The sequence below is a fragment of the Prunus avium genome, chromosome 3 (genome assembly GCF_965620075.1).
Source record: "Prunus avium chromosome 3, drPruAviu1.hap1.1, whole genome shotgun sequence".
In the NCBI taxonomy this organism is placed as follows: domain Eukaryota; kingdom Viridiplantae; phylum Streptophyta; class Magnoliopsida; order Rosales; family Rosaceae; genus Prunus; species Prunus avium.
Window position 1 is genome coordinate 40,737,007 of NC_142286.1, and position 17,676 is coordinate 40,754,682.

The window sequence follows — 17,676 nt, forward strand, 5'->3', positions numbered from 1 at the left end:
AAAATAACCCTAAAAAAGAGTCAATGTGAGTCAAATGGATGGATTAATGGATGAAATGTTCGAATTTTGACGGTGGGGGAATATTGATAATAAATTTTAATTCGAGCCCTTAATTCGCAAAAAAAAAAAAGTCAGCGGGTAAATTAAGAGTTATGTACAAGTTCAGGGGGCAATTCAGCAGATTACCCTACTTTTTATAGGGCTCCTTTATTGCGATGATAATGGAAAGTTTCGGATGGATCATGAAGCGATTTCAATGCTCCAGCTTGTTAAGGAACTTATCGGTATATTAGTATATGCTCCTCGTATAATTATGATAATTTTCATTATCCATTGTATTGGTTTTGTAACCAATAAAGAGTATAGATATTAGTATCGGCTATACTCTTTTCTTTTAATTTAAAGAGTATAGATATACGAATATTTAACAGGTATAGCCGGGCGGCGTTACTTATTTTTAAAAAAAATTAAAATGTATAGCCGCTCGGCTATACTATTTTAAAAAAATTAGAAAGTATAGCCGGGCGGCTGTACGCTTTAAATTTTAAAAACAGTATAGCCGTTCGGCTATACGTTTAAAATATTCGTATATATTTAACGAGTATAGCCGCGCGGCTATACCGTTAAAATATTCGAATACATTTAAAAAGTTGTCTAGGGCTATACAACATGTTCACTGCCAGATCCGCCTAGGGCTATACGACACGTTCACTGCGACGATAATGGAAAGTGAGAGTAAATAAGAGGTCTAGAAATACTTTTTATAGCCGGTTGAAATTTAGAACATATACTAATAAGAAATAGGGAGGTATCTAAAATTAAATGTTGATAATTAATGTAATCACACATGAATGTGAAGAAAAGAAAAGAAAAAGAAATACTTATGAAGCACTCCACTCCTTTAACTCAAATTTTGGCTATTTACATGACATGAAAAATAAAGCTTATTATTATCTCGTCACCATACATCCAGGACCAGGACTGCAGAAGCCAAGCCAAGTGTCGCAGTGATTACGTACATTTACAGCCGTGGTCAATTTGGTGTTACCATGTCCACACGGCAAGGGTAAAACACTAAATTGGTTGAAAGTCGAGCTATTAGGCATCAGCTATATCACGATGGAACCTTTGCTTAAACTCAATGAGAAAGGTTCGGATTTCCATTGGGGCAAGTTCCACCACCAGTTTTGCAGGATCAACCCTTCCACCCCTCACAACCTTTGCGTCTTCTGCAGAGCCTTCTTCCACTTTCCAAACCAGTCTCTTTTTCTCCATTTCTGCTCTTTCTTGATTTGCCGATAAGTTCATCTCTGTAACTTCGCCAATCTGTAGCCAAAAACAACAATATAATAAGAAAAGATTATATGGGGATATCAACCTCTTTCTTGATTTCATAGCTCATTTTTCTACCTTCTTCCTTGGGAAGAGCTGCTTCAGCTCTACATTCGCCATTACAGAAAGATCCTTGTCCTCTCCAATCTTAGCACCATTTGAACAAGAATAACAACAGTAAATAAAATATGTGGACGATCGATATTTCAGACTCATCAAAGTGAAGATGCTGACTCTGAGTATTTTATAAATAAATAAGGTACTGGGAGCAGAAATAGGTAGTTGAGTAGAACGAGTGAGAAATTAGAACCTCATATAAATGTGCTAATCGAAGGAGAACTTTTCCATCATCAAGCTCCTATGCAAATTAAACAAAAAGGATATCACAAGTCTGTATTTTTATACGACCGTTATGATTCGGGGTCAATATTCTAGGAAAGGAAAATTGGACTGTTAATTTAAGGAAAAATAATAATGAAACGACTGGAAAGAAAATGATATCCTTGATAAGCCCCAATTACCTGAAGAGTTATAAGAGCAACATTATCAGGTAAACTGTACGAGGAACCAACCCCTGAGAAAGTGGTTACATGAGAATTCTTCCAGTCATCTCCATCCTACAGAAAGGGAGTCACTATTTAATGAGCAGCTCACATGACTCAAACAGATGTGCTCAAATGTCTATATTTTATTACTATAATTTTTTTTGCTTTGAATTTCTTATTTTCACCTGTTCAGCAAAGGCTAATAGAAGAGGGGAATATATCTCCTGACCAAAAGAACGACGCCACTTAGCACCATCTCCCATGGGGTCAATTCTGAAATAAAACTTTCCTTGGATCTGAAAAGATTGACAAGAGGCAGACACCAAAAGTTAGGCAACCTAAAAATTTTCGGATACGATAGCAAACCAAAACTCCAGATTTGGTCTATAAGAAAAAGAAATTGCTAATTGCCACAGAGTAGTAGCATTAACATGTACTTACTCTTAGTCCAGTGCAATCGTTGAGAACACAGACTGTTTCATTTAAAGCTTCGGCAACACCTCTTGAATCATCAAGCAGTACTCTCCTGTATGGTATGAAAGACCAAAAATAACTCCAACAATGACTTTAATTTGTACACTTCGTAAAATAGTTAAAGTCAAGTATTTCAATAAGAACATGCCTGTGGAGCATCAAGTCTATCTGTCCATCCACTGTGCTGGATCCTCCTATAGATCGATCCACCAAAACTGAAAATTCTGCCCTGTTATCTTGCATGTAAATCCCAAGATTAATCTGAAATGACAACATAGAAAAATACGTGAAGCTAATGAACAAATGCAGCATGGACCCATACAATGACTACAAGATGACTACAGACCCTACACTTGCATACAGAAAAATATTGAGTTAGAAAATCTCGAGGAGATGTTTTTTTTTCTTTAAAAAAAGATATACTGGAAGCAGACCTATCATGTCCAGCACTCATGATATTCTGCTTATTTCAGCCACATGCACAACACTGTTTAAATCCAAGTAAAACTTTAGCTCAGTTTGTTTAAATCCAACTGAAATATCCACCAGGAGAACACAGTGGACAGAGTAAGTTATGGTAAAATTGAGAGCTTTAAATTATTAAAGAAAATAAATATAATTAAAGAAAATTCAAATAAAATTGAAATTACTTTGAGGCAGAAGAAAAATAAACATACTGGATAATAATTTCCCGCAATAGGTTGGTGCACTTTCAGGTCCCAATCTGTTCTATAGTCGCGAATCTGCAAAAGAGATGGATCCTTGGATAATTTTATGCCAACAATGATAAGAAACAGGTATCAGCCCCTAGAAGTCAAAACAACATATGGAAAGACAGTTTTGATTAACTCTGTAGGAAACATATATCTAAGTACATGAAGGCATTACGAAAGCTTACTAAAAGTATAAACTACCTGCTAATTAAAATCTTGAGCATCAAAATGAAATCTAAACTAACTAAATATAATATTGTAAGAGCAAGTAATTAATGTACCCTTTTGATAAAATCACGCCCATTTGAATCAGTGTAGAAAGTTTTGTTGGTAGCCATGGTAGTGGCTATTTGGGTTACAACTTCTTTGCCAGTTCCATCATCAATAGGTATAGGCCCAACCTGATATTGCAGATAGTGTCAATGAATAGGCCTAATAATGATCTTTAGTTTTGATTTAAACTTTGAAAGCTTACAATAAACTCGACTTCAACATGCTCCTTCTCCTTGTGAAGTCTCGTGATCTGCATACACATTCAACGAAACATTACTGGCAAAGAACACCAAGTCACTATTCAGCATAGGTCTTTAGCTTTAACTCTAAAATCCTGAACAAAAATATCCAACAATGAGACTGGATTTACTTCAGATCCATAATGTTCAAGTCTTGACTTGAACAGAGTGTAGCAAAATGATCTGATCAAGAAAATAATATGGTTAATAACATATTTTGCTTCACATTTCCCTGTAGCTACCAGAGGTAGTGCAAAATAAAAATTGATAACACATGTCACAGTTTCTTATTTTAATTGAAAAAGGAGCTTTAATTGATAATATTCTGAATTCTAATTTAAACATGGAAGCAATTCGTTCTAATTGCATTTTATTCAGATTCAGAAGTAGTTTTTTATTGTTAATTTTGGTTACAGATTTTCAACTATTTTAACATATGATAATGATGCTCATGTTGCCATAACAAAACAAAGAGAGAAAACATATACATAGATAGCAAGTACTTGATAAGCAAGGCACCTGATATATCCATGAATTAATATGTTGATGTACTTCATCTATTATTGGTCCACGCATAACAGTAAAAGAAGCCTGAAATATTGAGCAACAGTTGTTAATCAACAATGGTCAAACTTATGCCTGAATAAAAACTATATGTCATAAGGTATAAATACACACCTTTTCTCCAGGATTTATGAGAAACGTACCATTTGGACGGAAAACATATGCCCCAGAATTCTAGAAAAAAATAAAAGAATAACCAAAGGTTTTATATGGAAACAAATTGAATACACAAAAAAGAGATAAGATAATTGCCAGAGTACAAACTTCTATCAGTATGCATATACCTGAGGAATCAGAGGAGCTTCATCGCTACTGCCATTATATGCAGTATAAAAACTGTAAGACTGCTCGACCAATTCTTCAACCTTCAAAATTAATGAATAATTGAGTTAGCTACAACAATTTTTCGTTTCTCTTTTCCTTTGCCCTTTTGGCAGTTGGAGTAAGAAGCTATTACAATGTTAAAAACCTGATAGTTCATCACAGCAAAGAAAACAGAGAGGTAAAAAGGAAATAATGGTAGAGAAGGAAGTGAATTCATCAGATAGACAGTAACTAAGCAACTCTTAGGTGTATTTATGTACCAAGCTTCTTCTATTGACATAGTTGGTCATTTTGCCTTGATCTGTGGAAAAAGTAAGTTTCACATTTCCTTGACCAACTTCAACAGTGGACTTTTCCCTACTTTGAAATGTGTATACAGATGATCTGGTGGAACAAGCACCTATAACCAAAAGAGAAATGATCAATATGAAAAACTTAGATTGCTAGCTTCAAGAGTAGATTCAATGAATGCCATTATAAGAGTGGACCTGCTCCTTTGGCATTTGAGATAGTGTATGTGCTGAAACCAAGTGGCGGTACAGATACTGTAAATGCAAGCCAATAATTTGGTGTGTTTGTTGGAGTTCGACCCAAGTATGCCTTAACATAGTAGTTCCTTAAGCCCACATGGGCATCATCCAGTGGAAGAAGCTGTGATTCAATTTCTCTTCCCTCAGAGTCTTGAACAGTGACATCTTCATTGATAACCTACATTATTAACAGGAAATTACGGGGTGCATCACTGATTATCAAATTTGCATTCGCATGGGTTTGTTTCCATAATCAATATACAGTGGCCATTTGCGTAATTTTTGGTCTCAAAATACACTGTCTTTACCAAACCCTGGTTAACATATTAATTAAATCTAAGCACCTGCAAGGAATTTCTTCCTCATGCTTATGTTTATTTATATATTTATTATTTTGGATAAACAAAAAGGAAGCACTAAGACCAGAACTGAAATGAAGTGCTCACAGGAATTCGAATTACATCATTCCTCTTCCATCCTAGAGAATTGTACACCACGACAATCTATAGATGAGAAAACACCATCAGAAAATATATTCCACTGGTGGAATATAAAGTCATAGTTAATAGTTAATACGATCAAGAGCATAACATTAGATACTTTAATTTCCTTACCAATTGTTTCCCTTGAGACAAATTCACTTCTGCTGCAGGGCAGTAGCTTATATTCAGAAGTGCGCACTGGAGAATCAATGAAAAAATAAATAAATGTAAAAGAAAAGATGATACACAGGTCTTCTTCTTAGCTTGAGTTTGAAACTTGTGATGGAAAACCAAAACATTCTACTTAACTTAATTACTTAAGTGATCAAAATCCTTCTAGCTGGCATAAATGCCATAATCAGACTAATTAAAATCCGCTTTACTACTACCTTATACAAGTTCAACATCCAAATTATCAAAACCAGAAATTGCAGGTCATGTAATATGATATAAAAGCATACAAGCTTAAGGGTTTGTGAATTGCCTGTTGAAACTCTGTAGTTGGGTTTCCAGGTCCAGTGTATGAAGCAGACTCAACCAAGTGCGCAAGTGATGTTGCAACTAGTTGCTCAGCCTGCACACAGATAATGAACAAGTGAATGAAATTTAAGTTAAACAGGTTAGGATTGAAAAAGAACATTGATGATAAAACTAATCCACACCTCTGTGTAGCCTATCGACAATCTTTTTGCATAATCATTGGCAACATGTTGCTTCTCTGTACCAGTGACTGCATCATGATGTTGAGCGATTGCTAAGGCATCAGCCAATGAGTCTGTGTTCGGCCCTGAATTAGTCCTTCCTTTTAAAAATTCTAGTTGCCTTGCAGCCTTATTATCCAAGAGAAACATACAGATATGACAATAGAAAATCTGTCATTAAACTGGAAACACTAATTCATGATACGGACAGCAAAGTTACAGGATGATACCAAATAATAGCCGCTCATTGTTCTAACATAGTGTTTCAAAGCTGGTCTACTTGTGAAATACCCTGTCCAGTAAGCATTAGTACGATCTGCATAACTGGTATGGTGCATGCTTCAGTTTCTACAGTAAGGTTAACACATCAAAAGAAAGATTATAAAACACAAGAAAAACTCACGGAAAGAAATCATCAGTCTTGATTGGCCACGATTCATTTGTAGCATACTTTGCATCAGTATATATGGATGGAGTAGAATACAGAGCATTAACACGTCCATCCTAAGAAGCATCCAACCAAAAACCAATTAAAGCTTAGAATAACAACATAAAATAATCAAGGATTTGCCCTCTCAGAACACAAGGACAGCTGTCAAACTATCATCATTACCAGTGACTGATGATATATCCTAAAGGCATGAAAGGTATGAGACTATAAGAATTTCATAAAGGAAAACGCTAGGCTTACCAGCTCAAAATCAAGCCAATATTAATCGATTATTACCTTGTTGACATAATGAATGAGCTTGTCCATTTGACGGAACCATGTGTGTGCATACTGATACTTAAAATCTGTTCCCATGGTCCACATTATATGATCTGTCCGAGTTATGTTAGCCTGAGAATAAATAGTTGCTGTCAGACACTAAAACAAGGCCCTATAATAAAAGAACAGAGAAAAAAAACAATTGAGTGAAGACAACCAGGTACTTTACCTGTGATACTGCTGCAGCAACAAAGTCGTTAACACGGTCTTGAACATTGTAATCAAACAAAGTGATGTCATCCTTCAAAAGAATAGGAATTAAAGTTTAATAATTCAAAGAAGTAAATACTTAATAAACCAAAGGAAATTTAACAACTTGTTTATGAATCATGATGTTACCTGAACAATTGGCGAATTATCATTAACTTCAAAATAGAAACCAGAAGGAGGCTCGTAATCCTTAGGGAATGCACCAGAAAAAATCTGCAACCATTTAGAAGAAAAACACTACTAGTCAGACCCAAAGTTGCCTCTAAATACCTCCATACTTTTTAACTCTATAAAAGTCTTTAAAAGTTAGAATTGGATACACCCCCCTAAGAATACTAAATGTAACATAGTGACTAAAAGGAACCATATCCAACATGATATACACAACCTCAGAATCCCAGATGTAAAAAATGCTATATAAAACAAAAAGCCTTTGTTTTTCACCTGAGCAGATGAACCAAGGCTCTTCGAACCTTGCCAAACAAATTCAAGGCTCTTGTCATTTTTACGCTTTTCCCTGTCCTGGTAATCTATTCGACCAAAGAAAAGTGAGTCAAACCCAACCTGCATCAATACCAAAACGTTGTCCCAGGTGTATAAGTAATTATTTGTGGTAAAATGCTCCCCGGCCTTAATTTGAGTCTGGTCTACTCTTGTGCATAGAAAAAGGAAAGGCTAAAGCCAAGACATGCTTACTTCTGCTCCCAACAAGTAAGCCTGGACTGCTGAATGTCCAAAGGGGTCAATTTGCCAACCAATTCTTGGAGTCACATCAAATTCCTTTTTAATAAACCGATGCCCAAGAGTCGTCTGATCAATTATATCAATGTAATGCGTTGCTGCCTCATCATGCATACACATCCCCCCATTTCTGAAGCAACGAAAAAAGACAAAAGCATTAATACCAAAAGAAAATGAAGAGAAAAATAGCATTTTAGGTTACATTACATGAATTCCAATTGACCCGAGCTGACTAGCTGCTTGACTATACTCTGGACGGCCTCACTCTGATCTCTCCACCAGCGCTGGAAGAATGCCTGCATTGATTATCAAGGCAGACGTTACAGAGGTTATGAGGTGGTACCAGTACCAAACCAAGTGCCAACCATCATGCAATGCATGGGATTTGGAAAGAAGAAGATATGTGAGTGTGAGATGAGTCAGATGCGCATGATGGTGGCAGTGTCATAAATCAACAGTTTATCTGGTAAATGGCAAAGAAATAGAGCATGGAATTAATGAATCGGGTAGAATTGGATGGGAGGTACAATTACAAATCACAAATTACAAATTACAAATTACAATTTTCAAGCAGAAGCAGGAAGTAAAGCAAGGGTAAGAGGCTGGCTTGCCTGTTCAACATAAATAAATTTTCGATTCTTGTCAGCCAGCAGAGCGGGAACTAAAGAATCCAACACATTTTGCACGCAAGCCCCCTAAGCAATATCCATTGAATGGAAACCGTAAAATTGAACTCATACGTGAAGAAGAAGAAGAAGAAGAAGTAGAAACTAGAAAGGGAGAAATTAAGAGAGAGAGAGAGAGAGAGAGAGCAGACCTGGATGGAATTGTTGGAGCCAACATAATACTGATCAACGGTCTTTAACCAGCCAACGTCGTCGTGGGTGTGAGGGACCAAATGGACATTAATTTTTCCGGGGACTATCCCTTGAGAAGTGTTATATACCATAAACTTGGAATCGGCGACCAGAAATCCGACCAAGATAATAAGCAAGCAGCAAAAGACTAACCGAATCGCCATTAGAATTAATTAGCAGAGCTGCAGAGCTCTTTCCCTTTGAATTGATAAAGGTCCTGTCCGATCAGCTGCTCAACAACCAACAAGAGTAATTAATTTCCAGAAACAGCAATTCGCTTGGCTTCAGAGAGTGAAGCTTGCATGGATGGATTATGCTTTGCTATACACAAGTGTCGTCGCGCACAGTGTGACACCACCGAAGAGAGAAGAGAGAAGGAAAACAACAAGAAGAAGAAGGTCACTTACTCAACTCAACCTGCTATTTCTTTCTACTGTTTCTTTTTTGTTTTTTTTTTTCTGCGTCTGACTTTTTTAGATTAGAGAAATATTTGAGTGTACTCTACAGTCTACTCTTCGCTTCGGTGGGTGGTTTCCTTTTTGTATCATTCACCAAACTCTTAACTTTAGACTTACGATTCTATTTGAATTTATCTTTTAATGCTCGACTGTAAACCATTTTTATTTTTCTTTGGGGTAAACTTGGGATAATAGCATCTTTCAACTTGGTAGTTTATAACATCTTTCAGCTTATTAATTATTGCTTTCATGTGATTTCGACCCATTGGATTGGGGATTTTGCTTCCTAAAGCTTGGTAGGAATGGGGTTGCATCACTTCACATATTTGGGACCAGACCAGAGGATCAGTGCGAATGGTACGCCGAGAAAGGTAACCAGCTTTCTAACCTTGTTCTATTCAACTCAGTGAATGTCTTCTATTCAAAGTTATTCAAAGTCCGTTGCTTTGATTGAATTACCAATTTATGCTTACTGGAGGGAAGACCGCGTACCAACCAATACAATTTCACTGTTTCGCATCCTTGGATCTTGCAATTTATTTATTTTTTTCTCTGAGATGGATAGCTACAACAAACATTTGCGGAAATCTTATCTACAACCACCACCGAGTGTCTCATGAAATAAAACAATTGACGGCCCAGCCCAATAACCCAATTCCCGTGCAAATTGTGGAACACGAGGGAAAGGCCCAAATCTTCATTTTCTTCAGGAACCATACTCATGGAGGTAATCAAAGTCAATAAGGAAAGTGCGTATTTCCATTGGGGCAAGTTCCACCAGCAGTTTTGCAGGGTCAACGGGTCCACCCCTCACCACCTTGGGATCTTTGGCAGCAGAGCCTTCTACTTTCCAAACCAACCTCCTCTTCTCCATTTCGGATCTTTCTTGATTGGCAGACAAACTCATCTCTGTCACTTTGCTGATCTGAAAACAATAAGTAAATCATTCATTAGCAGGAGAGAAGCATTCAGCAATAGCAGCAATCATTCACTCAATTGCTTTGCTTTTACCTTCTTCCTCGGAAACAACTTCTTTAGTTCCACATTTGCCAATACAGAATAGTCCTTGTCTTCTCCAGTCTTCACATGTATATATCAAACAAACAGCCACAAAAATATTATGGTCTTTTGAATTTCTAACCAGCGGTGATGTGAAAACATAGAGAGTGAAGCAGGACAGAAAAGAATAAGAGAGAAAGTGAGACCTCATACAGATGAGCCAACCGGAGGAGTACTTTACCATTTTCAAGTTCCTGCAATGTTCAGAAAAGGAACAAACCGGATTTTAATATGGACAACCAACATCAGAAATATGCTCAGGATGCATTCCCTGAAATACCTGGAGGGTTATAACAGCAATGTTGTTTGGTAAAGCATAGGAAGGATCAATTCCAGAAAAAGTCGATGCATGAGAATTCATCCAATCATTTTCATCCTGCAAAAAGAAATTTCACCATTTGAGCATCATGCCACGATAGCACTTGATCAACTTCAAGCATTTTCTCACCTGTTCCGTGAAGGCCAAAAGAAGCGGAGAATTTATCTCTTGGCCAGCTGTGCGACGCCAGTTGGCACCTTCTCCAACATTATCGATTCTCACATAAAACTTCCCTTGGATCTGCAAAATGGTATTTGACCAACGAGATTTCTACATCATGTTATACTGAAGAAAATCGTTGAATGGCTAATGGAAAATGAACAGAAGAATAAGCTCTCAATTCAATCTGTTAAAAAAAAAAGAAAAAAAGACCCATCCTTTTGAATGTCAACGTTTCTCAAGCTGCTGGAGAAATAAAAATTAAAAAAAAAACTTTAATTCTATACTATGATAAATATGCTTGAGGATATAGCTCAACGAGGTATGCTTACTGTTAAACCTTCACACTTGTCAAGGATGCAAACTGTTTCATTCAGTACCTCACCAACACCCCTAGAATCATCATGAAACAGCCTCCTATAAAACAACAGAAGAGAGTTCAAAACAATGCAAGAAATCCTAAATATGCAAGTAATATGCATTACAGTAGAATATAAAAAAAAGCATAATAATTATTTGTTCAAACAGAAAGCAAACAAAGACAATGGAAACCTGTGGAGCATCAGCTCTATCTGGCCATCTACTAAGCTAGATCCTCCGATCGAACGATCAACCAAGACTGAAAGTTCAGTACTGCTATCTTGCACATAAATTCCAAGATTAATCTGGAAAGGGGAAAAAAGTTTAAAAGGTGAAGAGAATATCAGATTCAATTAGTCAAATGGGGTTAACATAAATGAGAAAGGACTGGGCATGGAATGGATTGGCTTGCATTAAAGGTCTAATCCTACCCAACATCTTTGGTTTGTATAAAATCCAACCTGAAGCAACCCTATTATTACTTGAGCCAACCCAAACCGTCTATCATGGGGTTGGACTGGGTTAGCAATTGATTTACCACTTCGAGTTCAAAAGAAAATTTTAACAATTGTATAATTAACAGGCCATAGAAAGCTTTTCGTTAATTGAGGGCATATAGAGCAGAAATCCTCTCAGGGTTATGCATACTTACAAGAGACTTATATGGAATCATAATAAAAATAGATCAACAAGGTTGAGTGTGTCACACAAGGAAACTTACAGGGTAATAGTTTCCTGCTATTGGTTGGTTCACTTGTAGGTCCCAATCTGTCCTGAAATCTCGAATCTGCCAGTCATTTGAAAAACCAAATAAGTTACCATGAAACGCTAATTAATCCAAACAAATTTATGCACAACATTTCCTTGTATGTATCTTCGAAAATATCCATATTGAGTTCTTCATCCATTAAATTTTTTAGCGACATTGACCAGTTAAGCATTATTTGTGGCAATATCAATACAGGATGTTCACTTTCACCATGATAAATGATGCAACTAAAACTTCCAAGACCATAGTATACCAAACAATAATAGGTAACAAGTATCAAAATACCCGTTTAATGAATACCCGTTTAATGAAGTCCCGACCATTAGAATCCGTGTAGAATGTCTTATTGGTCTTCATGGCTGTTGTAATTTGAGTTGTGATTTCCTTCCCAATCCCATCATCCACAGGTATAGGCCCAATCTAAAGTGACGATCATAAAAAGTTAAAAAGACAAGTTCTACAGTGGCATCTTTGGTATATAAGAACCACGACAGGAAAACTTGATCATCTATTAACTAAATCAGTTCAAGAGGGTATGCTTACAGTGAACTCAACTTCAGCATGCTCCTTTCCCTTGTATACCCTTGTAATCTGTGCATGGGTGTGTCATTGGGTTAATATAAAAACTAAGCACAAACGTTCCGGGGCTAGCAAAACCCACATCAACCTGATCCACAAATAGTTACTACCCAGACCAAATTTGAACAACTGTATTTCTTCATTACTCTTGTAAGAGGTGTTGCGTGAACAAGTAAATCACCTGAGATACCCATGGATTGAGTTGTTGATGTACTTCATCTAATACTGGACCGCGCATGACAGTTAGAGGAACCTGGAAAAATGTTACTTTTTTGCTTAACCTCAGTAACTAAGTTCCTCGTAAATCATTAGTGAAGGATTAGCAGCAAAAGATCTTTCTTCATCAATACAAAAAAATTTCAAATGCTAATGTTTTACCTTCTGTTCAGACTTTATGAGAACTGTGCCATTTGGTCGAAAAACATATGCCCCAGAGGCCTTCATAAATAATTAAAATCCCAAAATGATAATCAATCACAAAAACAACGTTTAAACATTTTAAGTACAATGAAAAATCACAAGTTATTTTGTATTTGACTACCTGAGGATCTCTGTCAGTTCCATCATTTCCAGTATAATAACTATATGATTGTTCGACAGATGCCGTAACCTTCCATTACAAATATATCACATAATAAATGTTAGCATTGTTGATACATCAATTAGAAACTCACATTACGTGCAAATTAAGTTCTAGGGACAAAAATATAAAGGAGGGAAATGCCAAAGGGGAAAAAAAGAAAGAAGAAAAAACATATAAATCCCTGTTTTTTATCCACTGTCGAAACTATGTAGTAACCATAATAGTAGAATACATATTGGGAACACATACAAGAACCAGGAAAGAAAACCATATCAATTAAACAGAAAGCTATACTGTGAATCTGAGGCATAAAAAATATAGCATACCAGACTTCTGCTATTAACATAACGAGCAAGTTTTCCTTCATCTGCAGAATAATGCAGCTTTAAACTTCCTTGCCCAACTTCTATGGTCTCATTTGTACTTCCTTCTGACGTGTATACATTGGACATAGTTGAACTACGACCTTTATCTCAAAATTAGAATAATACAACATAAAAGTATTTTGTTAGTGACTGGGAAAGACAAATTACATTTGTTCTAGTTTAGATGAACAATAATTACATATTAAGTGGCATGACTAACCTGTCGGTTTTGCACTTGAGACAATGTAAGAGCTGAAACCAATTGGTGGTACTGTCACTGAAAATGCTAGCCAAAACTTGGGTGGTTCACTTGGGGACTTACCCAAATATGCTCTAACATAGTAACTCCTTAGACTCAAAGAGGCTTTTGATAGAGGTAGAAGCTGAGCTTCGATGTCTCTTCCACTAGAATCCTGAACAGTAACAGCTTCATTGGATACCTGCAACAAATTTGTGTTGCATTAGCCACATACAAGTAACCATCAACTTTCAAATTTGTGTTGCATTAGCCACTTTCAACTTTCAAGTTCACTGTAATTTAATCCATAAAAGGAACAAGGTGCTTTTAGATGACATGGAATCTATCATTTATCAGCTTGAACAGAGTACTGAATGATGAGCGTCCTTGTAAGTTTTAACCAAAGAATGCAAATCATGGCTCAGAGAAGAACAAAAAGATAAAGAAAATATGGATGATATGACAAATGAAATATTAACATTACAAATTGCATATACGAGGCTATGATGAAAATACAATTTCAAAGAAGCAAATCATTATACTAAGAAAGAATAAGCAAAATCAGTACTCACAGGGATCCGTATCACTTCCTCTCTCTTCCAACCAAGAGAATTGTAGACAACGACAATCTGAAAGGAAGATTTCATACAACGTTAAAATTAATATCCAAGGCCAGCTCTAAATCTTCAATTTGATGTGGGTGTACAGCTTAAGAGGTTAATAATATGCTTACCAAGCTTTTCCCATCAGACAAGACAGCTTCTGATGGAGGACAGTAACTAATATTAAGAAGAGGGCACTGCCACCAAATCAACATGCAGGATTAAATAGATGCTCAACTCAGTTTTTGGAAAATAATGTAAAAGGGTGATTTCAACAGTATAGTTAAGACAATTGGATAGAGAGGGGGAGGGTGGCATTTAAACTTGGTATCTCCTGGCTACCAACTGGGTTATGCCCTGGCAACACCAATTTTCCATTAAAATACCCACAAAAAAAGGAAATAAAGTTTCAGTGCCTTTTTTACCCCTTGTGGATAAGGGTTTGAGACATGATAATCCTGCTAGCATATTATGCATAAAGAACACATAAACACATATAAGCTTTAACTTCAACAATTCAATTAGTTTGTTTTAGAACTCTTCAACCTTCAATTTTTCAACCTTTAAAGTACAAATGAAGTTTGTGTGCTAAGACTACTAATATATTACCTGTTGAAAGTTTGTGACAGTGTGGCCCTGCCCAGAACTTGACTCTGACTCAGAAAGGTAAGCAAGAGAAGAGGCAACCAACTTTTCAGCCTGTAGAGAGATGTGAAATGAAATATATGATTTTCGCATTAACTTTAAAATAAATACCAACAACGATAAAAAAGTTGTATTGGATGTTAAAGGGATTTTGACCTGTGAATAGCCTATTGACAATCGCATTGCATAATCAGCAGCAACATGCTGTCTTTCTGTACCACTAACTGCGTCATGATGTTGAGCAATAGCCAAAGCATCAGCTAATGCATCGGTGGTTGCGCCAGAATCACTCCTGCCTCTAAAGAACTCCAACTGCCTCGCTGCCTATTAGCAGAACAAAGAAAGCAATAAATGATTAGAAAACCAACAAGGACAAACCTACTGGACACTGTAGAATCACTTCACAAAAAGAGAGGCAAGATCTTACCTGATAGTAACTACTCATAGTTCTGACATAACCTTTAAGGGCTGGACGACTCGTAAAATAACCAGTCCAATATGCATTTGGATGATCTGCATACCTGAAATTGGTGTTATAATTTTAAAAAGGAAAACTTATGGGAAGAAATTGGATGATATGTAGGATAAAAAGGAAAACATTGTAGAACTCACGGAAAGAAATCATCAGTTTTTAAAGGCCATTGCTCATGTGCTGCATATTTTGCATCAGTGTAGATTGATGGGGTTGAATACAATGCATTGACACGCCCATCCTAATTTTCCAAATGAAGCCAATTTATTAACTTTTTAATTACAGTCTCATAGTATAAAGCCTGGGATGAAACCATACAGAGTATATAAAGCCATGCCTTCTTAGTACATTCATTGTGTAGGAGCCATAAAAATATTACCTGATTGACATAATGAATGAATTTGTCCATCTGCCTGAACCATGAATTTGCATATTGATAGCGGAAATCTGTTCCCATGTTCCACATAATATGGTTTGTTCTTGTCACGTTAGCCTAAGGGGGAAAAATGAATGTTTACTGAATGCAATTGATAATCAAGCTTTTTAAAAAAAACATGGGAAAATTAAGCTTTAATACACTGGAAAGAAGAACAAAATTAAGAGTAAATTGAACATAGAAATTGATGCAATTTTTTAGTTTAGGTCCTACCTGTGCAAAAGCAGCTGCAACAAAGTCATTGACTCGGTCTTGAACATTATAGTCAAACAGGAGAATGTCATCCTTCAATCAAATTTTCCCATGTGAGAAAGAAGTTGTAAAAATAAAAACGAATGTACGAACCCTTTACGTGATTTTACCTGAATAGGGGGTGACACATCATTTATTTCAAATGTGAAACCGTCAGGAGGATCATAGTGCCTGGGGAAAATGCCAGTGAAAATCTGCAAATGTAATTTGCAACGCAAGGAAACAATGAATTCCAAATAATGAAATGTACAAAAAAGTAGATTGAATACAAATGTGATCTAGGAACAGAGACATAAGTGAGTTATCAAGTCAAATGCTGTGAAAACGAAAGAAAGAGAGCTAGATACAAAGTACAAACAAAACAAATCCCCTGACCTGCGAAGAGGAAGCAAGGGATTTAGAACCCTGCCATATAACCTCGAGAGTCTTATCCCTGAGTCTCCTAGCTCTATCTTGGTAATCAATTCGAGCAAAAAAAAGGGAATCGAATCCTAACTGCAATCCAATGAACATTAAGTTGCAGTTGCAATAAAAGAAGAAAGAAGTGAAAACTGGTAAGTCGAAACGTAAGACATATATTAAATGCCTACCTCAGCACCAAGCAAGTAAGCTTGAACAGCAGAATGGCCGAAAGGATCAATCTGCCAGCCAACTCGAGGAACCTTACCAAATTCTTTCAGTATAAATTGATGGCCTAAGGTTGTCTGATCAATCAAGTCAATGTAGTGCGGTGTGGCCTCGTCGTGCATACATATGCCCCCATTTCTTCAACAACCAAAACGAGTGATCACTCGTAAATGAGAACACAACAACACGAAGAAGAAAAAAAAAAATTACTGAGTTGAGAAGAAATATTACATGAACTCTAGCTGACCAGAGTTGACAAGCTCCTTGACTTTGATCTTCAAAGCGGGGCTTTGCTGTCTCCACCATCTCTGGAAGAAAGCGATCTCGACATAGATGAACTTGCGGTTCTTATCCTCCAGCAAGGCCGAAATTACAGAGTCGAGGACGTTCTGCACGCAAGCACCGCGAATTGAATTGTTGGCGCCCACGTAGTACTGGTCAACGGTCTTGAGCCAGCCGACGTCGTCGTGAGAGTGGGGAACCAAATGGACATTGATTTTGCCGGGAACGATCCCCGCCGTCGTATTATAAGCTATGTACTCCGCTTTTACTCCCAGTGGAAGTAACCCTGCCAATAGGACTGCCGCCGCCGCCGCCGCCGCCGTGAAGAACAACATCGACGTCGCACTAGAAGAAGCCATAACTGATGCTGGTAGCTGAAATGTTTTATTTTAGGTAAAGAAAGCCAGAAATGGCTTTTCAATGGTGATCACTGATCATTCTCACTCATCGGTCTCTCTTTCTCTCACTGACTCGCTACGCTTCTCTTTTCTTCTTTTCTTGTCTTGTACCGGAAGCGAGAGGCGTGTCATTTGTCTGCTGTGTCAGTCTGATCATGAAAATGATGGTGTTTGGATTTATTTTTATTCTAACGGATAAGTTTTTTCACTTAAAAACACTTTCTCATTTCTTGGCCCATTCCTGGCCCATCGACAATTGAGAGCAGTCCAGTCCAACTTAGGCCCACTAGACTTGGATGTGCCGTTATAATGTAGGTCG

At 36.9% G+C, this 17,676-nt stretch overlaps 2 protein-coding genes across 7 annotated transcripts; both read right to left on the bottom strand.

Moving 5' to 3' along the window:
- Window positions 1-788: 788 nt before the first annotated feature.
- LOC110764349 (putative alpha-mannosidase At5g13980) lies at window positions 789-9,294 on the bottom strand. The gene is made up of 30 exons (XM_021967294.2): window positions 9,162-9,294; window positions 8,715-8,983; window positions 8,509-8,592; window positions 8,105-8,193; window positions 7,853-8,027; window positions 7,601-7,720; window positions 7,286-7,369; window positions 7,116-7,187; window positions 6,905-7,018; window positions 6,581-6,681; window positions 6,408-6,501; window positions 6,139-6,306; window positions 5,961-6,050; window positions 5,609-5,674; window positions 5,441-5,497; window positions 4,953-5,172; window positions 4,725-4,864; window positions 4,425-4,505; window positions 4,255-4,314; window positions 4,096-4,167; window positions 3,540-3,587; window positions 3,346-3,465; window positions 3,029-3,094; window positions 2,500-2,612; window positions 2,319-2,403; window positions 2,063-2,173; window positions 1,854-1,949; window positions 1,643-1,690; window positions 1,411-1,479; window positions 789-1,326 (listed from the first exon to the last, which is right to left on the bottom strand). The coding sequence occupies exons 2-30, from the start codon at window positions 8,916-8,918 to the stop codon at window positions 1,099-1,101; spliced, it is 3,075 nt and encodes a 1,024-aa protein (XP_021822986.1). The 5' UTR covers window positions 8,919-8,983; window positions 9,162-9,294; the 3' UTR covers window positions 789-1,098.
- A 407-nt stretch (window positions 9,295-9,701) lies between these two features.
- On the bottom strand, window positions 9,702-17,521 carry LOC110764406 (alpha-mannosidase At3g26720). Of its 6 annotated transcripts, none has more exons than XM_088250460.1 (27): window positions 16,909-17,521; window positions 16,641-16,815; window positions 16,426-16,545; window positions 16,161-16,244; window positions 16,012-16,083; window positions 15,742-15,855; window positions 15,503-15,603; window positions 15,318-15,411; window positions 15,047-15,214; window positions 14,855-14,944; window positions 14,377-14,442; window positions 14,216-14,272; window positions 13,626-13,845; window positions 13,367-13,512; window positions 12,999-13,067; window positions 12,836-12,895; window positions 12,639-12,710; window positions 12,422-12,469; window positions 12,164-12,298; window positions 11,831-11,896; window positions 11,302-11,414; window positions 11,082-11,166; window positions 10,720-10,860; window positions 10,552-10,647; window positions 10,418-10,465; window positions 10,224-10,292; window positions 9,702-10,137 (listed from the first exon to the last, which is right to left on the bottom strand). In XM_088250460.1, exons 1-27 carry the CDS (start codon window positions 17,316-17,318, stop codon window positions 9,919-9,921), a joined length of 3,138 nt encoding a protein of 1,045 aa, XP_088106586.1. In that variant the 5' UTR covers window positions 17,319-17,521; the 3' UTR covers window positions 9,702-9,918. The 6 variants fall into 6 exon arrangements, with proteins under 6 accessions (XP_088106586.1, XP_021823075.2, XP_088106587.1 ...); XM_021967383.2 differs by having other exon boundaries at window positions 10,720-10,830; window positions 12,179-12,298; window positions 13,367-13,506; window positions 16,909-17,520; XM_088250461.1 differs by having other exon boundaries at window positions 13,367-13,506; window positions 16,909-17,520.
- Between the last annotated feature and the right edge of the window lie 155 nt (window positions 17,522-17,676).